Here is an 11695-nt window from a genome sequence, read left to right on the forward strand (position 1 = left end):
GATCTACGAATATGGTGGCAAAATCGTGTCCAATCCAATCCAACCAACGCATATAAAAATTGATGTATATAGCTCACGTTTGAGTTCTTAAATATAAATTTGATCGCCGAGAGAAATATAATTAACCAATTGACTTATTTAGTCGATCTGTCTAATAGTTTTATATAACACTGAGTCTGAGTTACGTGATAGGATGTTCCAAAACCAAAACAAAAAAAACTACACTTCAGAATTTATTTTAAAATGCCCACGACCACCCAATCACCCTCTATCTTAATAGCATCATATAAACAACAAGTGAATACATTCATAATTTATTGCTTGGGAAGACAAAAAATAAAAAGGGTAAGAAGAGTATACATACACTCTCGTTGCCTCTCTGTCGACTATATATCTCTTCTCCTGCTCAATATCTCTCTCATTTTTTTGAATCTATATATTTCTATCGACTTGGCATTTTTTGTGTTGCCAGATTTCACGAGGTGGAAGATGTCTACGTGTTTACATGAACATCCATATTCTCAAACAAAGTAGAGACAGCTAGAAAATTTGGTACTCGATGAGATAATATAAATAGTATGTACAACTATTAATATTTAGTAATGAATGGAACTCCTTTTTTTTTTTTGGCAAGCATATAGCACATTGTGCAAGAAGACATGCACGATAGGTTTGCACTATATTTTTTATTAGGAAAAAAGATTGTCAAAACTCATAAGTGATAACTGATAAGTAGACATATAGTTTTATATGATTTGACGAAAAGTTGTCAACGAATTTTATTATCAAATTACGCAAGCAAATACGTTTATCATCAAATCATTGTACGCAACTACATCTACATTTTAACTGGTTCAAATAAAATAAATAATAGAAGAGGTAAAAACTAACAGATACATGATGATAATTCAAATGACCCATTTAATTCGGTTTTGTATAATTATCTGTACAATAATAATTTAACATAGAGATCATGCTTTACCAGTACATATTTTAATATAGTATATAATACATAAGATCTGTATTTCACAAGATGGAGAAAACATCACTTTTGGAAAAAGCAAGCGCAGGAAAAGAAAAAAAAAATCTATTCGAAGCATAAATACGTGGACTTGTGTAAAACAAGCATGCTTCAGTGTCTTGTGGGACATGAATCCGATCCAAGAGCACGTCTCTTCGAGAAAAGTCATTAATCGTAACATAACTTTTAAATATTTTTACGTTGGTAAAGCCTAGAACATGCCAATGTATAGCGTACAAATGCTTCATTTTAATAACCAAGTAACAGGTAATCTTCAAAAAGGAAAATGATCCAACATTCTACATTATAATCAGCTATTAATAAGTTAATAACTACACTTTTTCGGTATTATTGGACAGGACAACCTTTGCTTAGTAAACTATTCTCGTATAAATAAGAGCAAACATAATATAGTTGATTAAAAGTATATATACTATATAATATTGAAAATATATAAAAGTCAAATATATACCACGTAACTACTAAAAAATATAAAAACTGTTTTATCAAACAAAAAAAAAAAGAGCTACTAAAATATGTCAACGAAAACAAAAGTCAACTGTGATCTTTAGGCAACATCATGGATTGGATAGTATAATATCCAACTACATGTTTCGAGGTTTGGGGACAAACCAAATCAAGAGAGAGTGGTTTATTAAGATACATTCTACTCCAAAATAATATAACAATTAAAATGACTCGTCACTGATAACAAAATATATTATGTTCAACAAAAAAAAAAAATTAATTATGAAGTTATCGAAGACACGAATGTTCGTAAATTCAAGAATTGATCAGAGTTTGTATTATGTTGACCAATATATATTTATAAAATATATTTTGTCTATAAAACATATTTTATATATTTTTATTTTCAACAACATATACTATTCAAATTGAAGAATTTAGGTAGTGGCATATCTTCAATACTAATACACATTACGAAATTACATCTAAAGTCAAAATATATCTAATTTTTTTGATGCGTTGGAGCATGGATTACTAATATTATAATTGAGGAGATTTTATTTGATCATAAACTTTAAAGTATATAAGTTCTTTAGATTGTAAAATTTTTAAAGATCGAAATTTGATATTATTTTTAAAAATGCATTTAAAAAAAATCTCTGCAATATACCTTGGATTTTGGTTTTAATAATTTACTCATGAAACTCAATGAGATTTCATTTCAGATGAATTAGTTTACAAAATTTTATAAAGTTGAATTTAGTAAATTTTGCACATGTAAGTATGTAACCTGATGGCCTACTTGGATCAGCCATGAATTTCTATAATGGAAAAAAATAAGTTACTCTCCAAAAATACCTAGCTACCAATAGTATGACAACACTTTTTGGTTTAAAATTAATTAATAAAACTATGATAACTGAAAAACATTCTCTAGTTGTTTGTGTGTAAGTGTCTTTGTTGTGTTACCACCGGAATTTGAAGGCGCAAAATGCATTTTGTTGACAAAAAAGTTATGATCTAATATTAGAGAAGTCAAAAATAAATTAACATGTAATTACTATCCATAAAAAAATGTATCATCTTAAATTGAATAATAAACTCAACTAAATAACGTGAACGAGAATGTTTTAGTCATCATCTATCTGTCTATATAACCAAAGTACAAGTGAACAGAGAAAATGTTATACACGTACTCGGTTTGTTGAATTCGAATTCGAAATCTGGAGGCTGGAGCAATCAAAAATCAAAATATACGATTCAACAAATTATATATATATAGGAAAAAACAAATCTCTAAATAGCATGAGGTGCAAATAACTAGGACAAGGTGACTTTGTATCAAAATTATGAATCCAATTTATTATATTTTGGTTTCTTTCTCATTGGACAAAAATAAATTCTCACAATATTTAATAAATCTCAAAGCATGCGGTTGGATCATGTCAGTCAGTAGCGACAGTGACAACGTAAATTAATGGATCCGATAAGTCTCCGCTCGTTTGCGTTGTTATTACCACATCAACGTTTTCTGCGCACGTTAGCTTTCTGGCTCTCGTAGCTTCTTTCTCCCAGTCCGTAGTAGCCACGACATAAAGCATCATGGAAGCACAACTCATCTGAGCCGCGAAAAGACCTAACCAAAGTCCGCAAAATCCATATCCGGCCCAAAACGTTAACCCAACGGCTACAGGTGTTCCAACGAGGTAAAACGCTCCTAGATTTATGTTGGCCGCCTTGGATGGCCGCGCGGTGCCTCTAACAACCCCACAACCTACTGTTTGCGGGCAGTTCCCGAGCTCGCAGAGTCCAAGAATTGGCAGCGCAGCCGCGGTTAATGTGATGATGTCAACGTCGTTTGTGAAGATCCGTCCCCAAACATCGCTGACGCCCCAAGCAAACGCAGACGCCGTCATACCCATTACCCCAGCAAAGGAAACCGCCACTATGGCTGATAACCTAGCCGTGTTCGGGCGGTTTGACCCGAGTTCATTACCTACGCGGGTGGAGACCGCAAGCCCTAGAGACGACGGGAAAATGTAAAGCAAAGACGTTGTTTGGATAAGAACGCCCATTGCTGCCACTGGAGTACTAGGGTTTATGAGCAAACCACATAGAACAGTCATGATCTCGTACCACCACCACTCTAGGCATAACCCGACACAGCTAGGTATGGCTAAGCTGATCAGTGGCCCCCAGTCTTTGAAACATTCCGAGCTGGGGCGAGTCCACGTTGGCAGGTGTAGACCTGCGATCCAAACGTGCGACACGAGGAAAATGACAACAACAAGATTTGAAGCGGCTGCGGCCATTGAAACACCCATGAAACCCCATCCGAGGTAAGAAACGAGGATGAAATTGAAGGGTATGTGCAAGATGGTGCCGGCTAGTGTTGCGATGGTTAGCGGGGTTGTGATACCTTGTGCTCGAAGGTATATACGTAGAGGGTGAAGAAATGAATTGGTAAGCAAATCAGGAATAGAGCATAGGATATATGTTTGGGCCAACGATGAGATAGTTGGATTTTGATGAAGATAGATCATGATCTTCCCCAAGTTGAGCCATAGAGCGAGGATCGCTAGCGAACTTGTGAGTAAGAAAAGTACGGTTCGTTGGAGAGTTAGAGAGAGGAGTTTCGGCTTGCCGGCTCCAAAGGCTTGTGAACAGAGTGGATCCATGCCGAGTGCAAGGCCTGAGAGAACGGAGTAGCCAGTGATGTTGGCAAAGGCAATGGCTAGGGATCCACCAGCGAGCTCTAGTTCACCGATATGGCCGAGGAAGAGCATCGAGATGGCAGAGCGAGCGTAGACGATGAGGGCGGCAAGGATTGTTGGGAAGGCTAAGGAGAAGAGAGACTTCGCTTCTGTTTTAAGCTCAGTGATTGTCGGGAAAATGGGGGTAGTGTTTTGCTTTTCCAGATCTATCTTCGAAAGAAGATTTGTGCGACTGGTGATGTTTGTGGTTTCCATATTGTCTGTGTGAAAGAAACCAGAAGAAGAATATTAGAGTTAATGGATATAAATATTTGTGGATGTCCAATGCAAAACTCTCCTCTCTTATTTATACACAACCTACGTTGACATCACGTCTAGCCAGTTGAATTGGTCATAAATATAAGAAGTCAAATATTTATTTATAAGATTGACTTTTTGATTTTAAGTATATAAAAATTAATTACAGATAAGAGTTTTTTTAAACTACAATAGGAATTCTTAATATTTTAAGATATTTAGGTATTATTACAATAAAAACAAAATTATTTCTTTGGATTTATAGTATTGTTTTAGCTTTTTAGTTTTTTTCTTTGATAGTAAAAAATCCCCCCAATTATATAATAAACATAAAAAATTCATATTTCCATAATAGTCATATGAAAATGTCTATTTTTTGTAAATATATTTATTTAAAATTGAAATTATTTGTTTAGAATATAAGGGAATATTATTGCTGGAACTGATTTATTAATTTGATTTGTTGTAAAAGTTCAAAATTTAAAATAAATAATAAATTTTATCCTTAAAAATATGCGCAACATATTGTAGAACGCCACATGACATTCTTTACTATAAGTTACTAGATAATGTTATGCATTTCAATAGATAGTATGAGAATCATAATTATATTATTTTTTTAAATTTAAAATAATTTTGGACTTACATATTAGGATCGAAGGCCCAATTCATAACCAATCTTCACTAAGCGAGATAAGGCGATTTTGTGGAATCACACTCCAATCGAGTAGATTAAATATGTTCTAAATAACATTTTTCAATTGTCTTGTAGTTTAAACCATGTAATTTATATTTTTATTTGTTTTTAGAAATTTTCTACATACTATATGTCTGTGATGAATCTGTTCATTAAATTTTGATGAATCACTTAGCGACTACGTACGTGTGTATACTTTATAACGTTGTAAGAAAACATTAGAGGAGTTTGGCCCTATCCGTCAAGAAACTAGTCGATGTGTGAGGTCGTTTAGGGTTTTATTGGTTTGCTAACGGTGTAATCACGCCATTAAAGATCAAACAGAGAAAGACATAGGTAGTCAGAAGAAAGATGAAGTAACCTCGCGAACGAGACACAAAACCCTAGTATTTGTATCAAAATCCGGGCCATGTATGATGACTGATGAGTTCATTTTACACGACATATTCAAATATTTCTATTCACAAATTCGATTATTTTTTACGCTTCTCTCAAAGTCAAACGGTAACTAAAATTATTTATCTTGTGCATGTAATAGGTTNTTTTTTTTTTTTTTTTTTTTTTTTTTTTTTTTTTTGTCGTCGCATGTAATAGGTTAAACAGCTAAATATGTTCCAAAGAACAATTAAACTGAATGAAATGGTTTCGTAAAGAAACTTGGCGTGTGATCCTGACGTATCTTGCGCTGCAAACAATAAAAAGGTGATATCATCTGCAAACCTTGGGACAATTATAATTTTTTCACAAATTTTATTTCTAATTTTTGTTTAGAAAATTAAAAGTGCCAAATGTCACCAAGTTTCTTTCAATTAAAAGTGCAAATATTGTTATCAGTATAGCAGTATCTTTTGTTTTTCTTCTAGACGACATATTATTAATTTAATCGAAATAAACTCCATTTCATAACACAAGAAAACAAATAAAACATTCTAAACATTACAATAATCGACTGGTATCGATCAGTTGTTGAATTTGGGCAGGTGGAATATTTATCGTACGAACCAATTAACTACTTGGCTTACATATTATCAACTTGAATTCACAGCTACATCTGTTGGACCAGCTTGTCTCATCAACTGGCAAACACAGTGAAGAAGCTAGAATTAGATTCCAATTTCAAATTATGATATGCAAGTTTACAATAGCTGATTATACCATAATTCGAGCACATAATAATCCATACGTTATTAATTAAGACTCATTTAGTTACAAAATTTATAAACCTGGAAATAAGTCTCAAACTTTGCCCGGAGTTCACTGTGCTCTTTCTTAATATCACGTAATGCTGCTTTTATTCTTCAAAAACAAAATTTTCCACAAAATCTATTTTGTTAACGAACATTAATTTCATATATATCTCAATATATATGGCAAAATAAAAACTTATGCACGTATTCGAATTTTTTGAATATATATTTGTAACAGGAATGAAAGAGAACGTTCTTACCCTTCTATGTTGCCAGCTTGTAGAAATGTGTTGGCTTTCTTAAGTTCCTCAAAAACTTTGATAGCGCCGATGCTGTATGGGAAAATTCAGTATTTTATTAATGTTAATTAATGTCAAATTCTTATCTATATTCATATTTTAAACTAGATTACAAAAATATTATTGTCACTAGCCTGGCGCTGCTGCTTTGTAACCGAAGAATGCATTTGGTAATCATGGGTACCTCTATCGGCTCTCGCTCCCTGTTTCAAAATTAATCAACATATATAAACTTTACATACCAGCCATTAGTCAAGTTTTAAATTAATCATACCAACCATTTAGTCAAATCATAAATTAAGCATATAATTATCGTTCAATATATATATCCGGTCCAACAGTTTACGGTATAATAGATTTATGGGGCCTTTTATTTAAGTTAAAAAAAAAAAACAATTGGCATCTAATCTTCAAACCTAGTTTTTTTGAATACACAATCTAATGTATCTATCATTACATTATATAAATTCTAATAATGATGCATTCCATGAGTGTAATATCAAGTGGATTTCAACTGGAGAGAGAGAGAGAGATGGGAAAACTCACAATTCATGTTCCAAAGCAGCAATTACATTAGGGGAGTCTCTGAAATAAAGAGTTATTATTTCTATAATAAAATTAGGGTTTGTGTCTTTCGCCAAAACCTCAAGTTGAGTATACTGACAATTAAGGTACCCCTGCATAAATATTTATATTGAAAGATTAAACGAGATTCCTCATTGTAAAGTCTGTGTCTTTACATTTTTGTTTTGTTTCATGTGTAAAACGAATATATATATTTTTTTTAAGTAATTCAAAACATAACTCAACGGCATTTCTCTGCGTCAATATATATATATACGCTTATATGTGCATTATTTTGAAAATTACTAACCTCGTCAAAGAAAGATTGTCTCATCTCTTGAACTTGTAGATGCAGAGATTTGATCACCATTTAAACTAACTAACTATTTGTTTGAAAATAAGTTTTTGCAATCTACAGAAGAATATATATATATATAGTTTTTGCAAAATGCGTGTACATGTTGCATGTACAGAAATCCATATAAATATGGCAATAAAGTGAAAGAATAATTTTGTATAATTTAATGACAAAATCTTGAAGCAACATTTGCACAAATTAAAATCGTATGTGTGTGAACTGAAACTGAAACAAATCGTATTCGACCGATAATATGTTTTACTTAAAGATTAATTAATTACATAATATGTTTTCTCTTAGATTATTTATCGTAGTTTCCAAGGAGTCATGGGTGGTACAATGACTCTAATAATCTGTGACTTTAAGAAAGCCTGATACCAAATCTTGAAAAATAAATACATAATCTGGAATTAATATATAAAAAAAAGAACTTAACAGTAGAATCCTTTTGTTTAGATGTGGAGTTACAAATTGATTTACATTATATTTTGGTGTCGGTATAAGTTTCTGTAATTGGCTTCTCCAATTTTGAGCAAATTAAATTGGTTTAGTACAATAAAAATTAGTTTCATTTTCTTTTGGGTCAACCATAACAATCAGTTTGATACAATTTTTTTCGTCGATAGTTCATACATTACTTAAACATTGTTTATGAAAAAGTGTTGAAACGGAAAAGGAATTTGATTGTACTTCTACGTACAAGCCGGTCCATATTTTTTTAGAGATCCTAAGAGGATTTTAAAACTGTGTATTAACTAACTTATATGAAACCTTTTTACTTTTTAATATATTACTAAAATACTACGATTTTTTTTTTTGATAAGGTAGATAAAGTTTTGAATCTTTGGGAAAATAATAATCAGAGATTTCAGAAAATCTGATTCAATAAAGGTTTTTAAAACTTTAAATGGATTCTTGATAAAACTGTTGGCCATTTGATTCTTTTCTTATCCGACGGTCTAATTTGCTATTCTAGAAAGTTCGTAACGTAATCAATTATTATTCTGTAGATCATACATAGTGCATACATATATTTTACCATATTTCTTTATTATTAACTGATTTTTCTATGAATTTGAGAAATAAAAAGAAAGAAAGATACATAAGTCTTTATAAGACCCAATTCCATTTCCCGCCTAATTGCAAAAGAGTGAATTATAGTAGTCAAACTAGGGACCAAGCAAGATCGCTAAACTAACCGAAGCTGGGAAGTAGATGAAACCTCGTACTAACTGTTTTCTTTTGCTGATAACAAATTGACAAGATATATAGTGGTTGTACTGACACATATATATTTATTCTTCAAAGATAGTTTTCTTCTAGGGACATGCATGAGTAGTTTCTCAAAAGGGGAGATGATGATCTTCACTGTGTAATTTCATTATATATAAATTATTTGTTTTTATCAGTTTTCAAGAAATTGATATATTGATATATTCTCTTTAATTTAGGGACTATGAAAAAGATTTTTTTTTTCTTTTTTTTTACCCGCGTAGAGTAGAACTCTCTTAAAAAAAGAAAAAAAGGAAATCGATTAAAAAAAATAAAATAAAAAAAGAAAGGAAATCAAAGGTCAAAGCATATTGGTTTCTGGTGCACGTCATCATCTAGCCCTAATTTGTCGGCGACATGGTTCCCAAATAACTCCGTGGAGCGAACGCGAAATTGTGGAGAACAACAGCAAGCTCACCTCTGATCTCACTTCCAGTTAGATTTCAGTTTCCTCCTTTGACGTACGGCGGTCTAATTTTTTAGTCAATAGCTTGTTGATTTGATCCAATTTTGTATGTAATAATCGCTTTGAAATAATTCTCTAGTGTTGATGATTCCTTTGCTTGTGACTTGTGTATAGGCTGGTGTCACTGGAGGCGACCTAACTATCGGAAATCTACTGACTACTGTACTCGGTCGGTGAGATACATAAGATCCTGAGACTGTGAAGGTGAGTTCATAGTTTTAGCTCCCGATGTTCTATGTTTTTCTTTTGTGTATGCTGTGACTTGAAACTTGAAAGCAACATTTCTGTGGCTACATAATGAACAGAAAGCTACTGTGGAAGCTATCCCACATCATCTGATAAGGATCTTAATTCATATCTTATTCTATATTCCCTCAGCCAAAGAATTCTATGATAATTGATGATAACTTACTGCATGCATTAGAACCAAGTTTGTTTTTTATATATTTGATACCAATAAGGCGAACAAGAGCGATACGGTGCGTTTTGGTCTGAGGGTGAAAAAGTGCGATTTAGGGTTCTTTGCTTCCTGCGCAAGGTCTGATGCTGCGGGAGGTTACTCCGCCGGTGGCTGGGGGTTCTCTCGTTGGTGGTAAGGAGAATGTTGTACTTGATGAGGGGGAGTTATTGGTAGTTCGTGAAAATATTGATGTGTCGGTGAAACTCAACGTAAGCGAGGCTGGTGGGATGAGTCAAGGAAACTTGATCGTGGAGGAGGTGGGAGGAAAGGCACCTGAGGAGCAAGGGAAGATGGTTGGAAGTCACCCGATGGGGGGTATTCACAATAAACAGAATCGTTCATGGGTGTCTATAGTAAAGGAACCAATGGGCATGGAGAAGGTGGAGTTGGCGGTTGAGGATGTTGATGGTATGCCAACAGTAAGGATTCCATATAGTGTTTTTGAGGAAGCTCAACCACTCTGGGAAGATTTTCTTATAGGATTTTTTTTAGCAAAGGCTCCTTTCGTAGGTGGTATTCATGCCCTTGTGAACAAGATCTGGACATTAGGGGATAAAACCATTAAGATTGAGGTGTTTGTGATGGATAATTACACAGTACGCTTCCGGATTCCGGATGTGCGTACTCGTGAAAGGGTCTTAAGACATGGTATGTGGAATTTGTGTGGCGCTGCAGTGGTGCTCACTAAATGGAGTCCAATCGTTGATTCGACACATGAAGAACTTACTCAGGTTCCCATGTGGGTAATTGTCAAAAACGTTCCTCCTAAGTACTTTTCCTGGAGTGTTAAGTGCAATTACCAGTCCATTGGGCGTGCCAAAGAAGTTGCACCCTGATACAGAGGCGTGTAAATCTTTTGAGGAGGCTAAGGTTTTTGTCGAGGTTGACTTAACAAAGAACTTGCCTAAACATATGTCTTTTAAATCAGGGAAGGGAGGTGATACTGTGGTGGAATTTGTTTACCCTTGGTTACCTCCACGATGCATTGATTGCTCAAAATGGGGTCACACAAACTTGGCCTGTTTGGCCATGGATAAGAGAGGAGGAGTTGTTATAGGGAATGCAGCGACAAGTACCACGAGCAATGCGGAGGTGGCTCCAGTAAACCTGCAAGTAGTGAACAAGGTAGCTGTAGAGGCTACATCTACTGCTGCTACGACATAGGATAAGGAACATGATTGGTGTACACCTACTAAGGGAATTCGCAGTCCGAATAAACAGTTAGTTATAAGTCAGGATGACATTTCGAAGCTCTCTAACTCATTTTCCTGTCTTAGTGAGAAGGGGGAGAAGGGTGAGGATATCACAACCGATCTCGAACAGAGTTTGAATGTTTCTCAACAGCATGTTGTTGATGATACTGAGGTTACATCGCTTATTACTGATCAGCGAGGAACTGAGTCTGCCATACCACAAGTGGGGACGACACTTAGACCCTCTCTTCCATGTGCATTAAAGGAGGGACATAAATTCATCTCGCAAACCAGCTCGCAGAGTTCTAGACCTCCTCCTAGTAATCTGCCAACACGTAAACTATCCAAAAAATATCTGATGTCTGGGTTTTTCTGGAATATCAGGGGTTTTAATAGGAAAGAGAAGCATAGAGTGGTTCGTGAGTGGATTATGCGTGGGAATTTTGATTTCGGTTGTTTGCTTGAAACAAAAGTAAAGGAACGCAAAGCTGGTAGAGTTGCTGCCTCTGTGTTCGTTGACTGGTCTTTATGTCTAAATATGAAGAACATAGATTGGGGAGGATTTGGATAGTTTGGAGGAATAATGTCCGCATTACACCAGTGTATAAGACATCACAGCTTAAAACTGTCTCAGTTTCTGTCGAGGGGAAGCAAGATTTTTTTGTTACCTTTGTTTATGAGTCAAACTTGGTTGCAGAA

The 11695-nt window shown here is 34.3% G+C and overlaps 2 protein-coding genes across 2 annotated transcripts; both read right to left on the reverse strand.

Annotated features, from left to right (window-relative positions):
• On the reverse strand, positions 2785 to 4489 carry LOC104706305 (protein DETOXIFICATION 52). Its single transcript, XM_010422482.1, has one exon. It carries the CDS (start codon positions 4456 to 4458, stop codon positions 2935 to 2937), a length of 1524 nt encoding a protein of 507 aa, XP_010420784.1. The 5' UTR covers positions 4459 to 4489; the 3' UTR covers positions 2785 to 2934.
• LOC104706307 (pseudo histidine-containing phosphotransfer protein 2) lies at positions 6196 to 7631 on the reverse strand. Its single transcript, XM_010422483.2, has 5 exons — positions 7558 to 7631; positions 6789 to 6886; positions 6645 to 6716; positions 6421 to 6493; positions 6196 to 6273 (listed from the first exon to the last, which is right to left on the reverse strand). The coding sequence occupies exons 1-5, from the start codon at positions 7615 to 7617 to the stop codon at positions 6226 to 6228; spliced, it is 351 nt and encodes a 116-aa protein (XP_010420785.1). The 5' UTR covers positions 7618 to 7631; the 3' UTR covers positions 6196 to 6225.

Source organism: Camelina sativa, chromosome 8 (genome assembly GCF_000633955.1).
Source record: "Camelina sativa cultivar DH55 chromosome 8, Cs, whole genome shotgun sequence".
Classification (NCBI taxonomy): domain Eukaryota; kingdom Viridiplantae; phylum Streptophyta; class Magnoliopsida; order Brassicales; family Brassicaceae; genus Camelina; species Camelina sativa.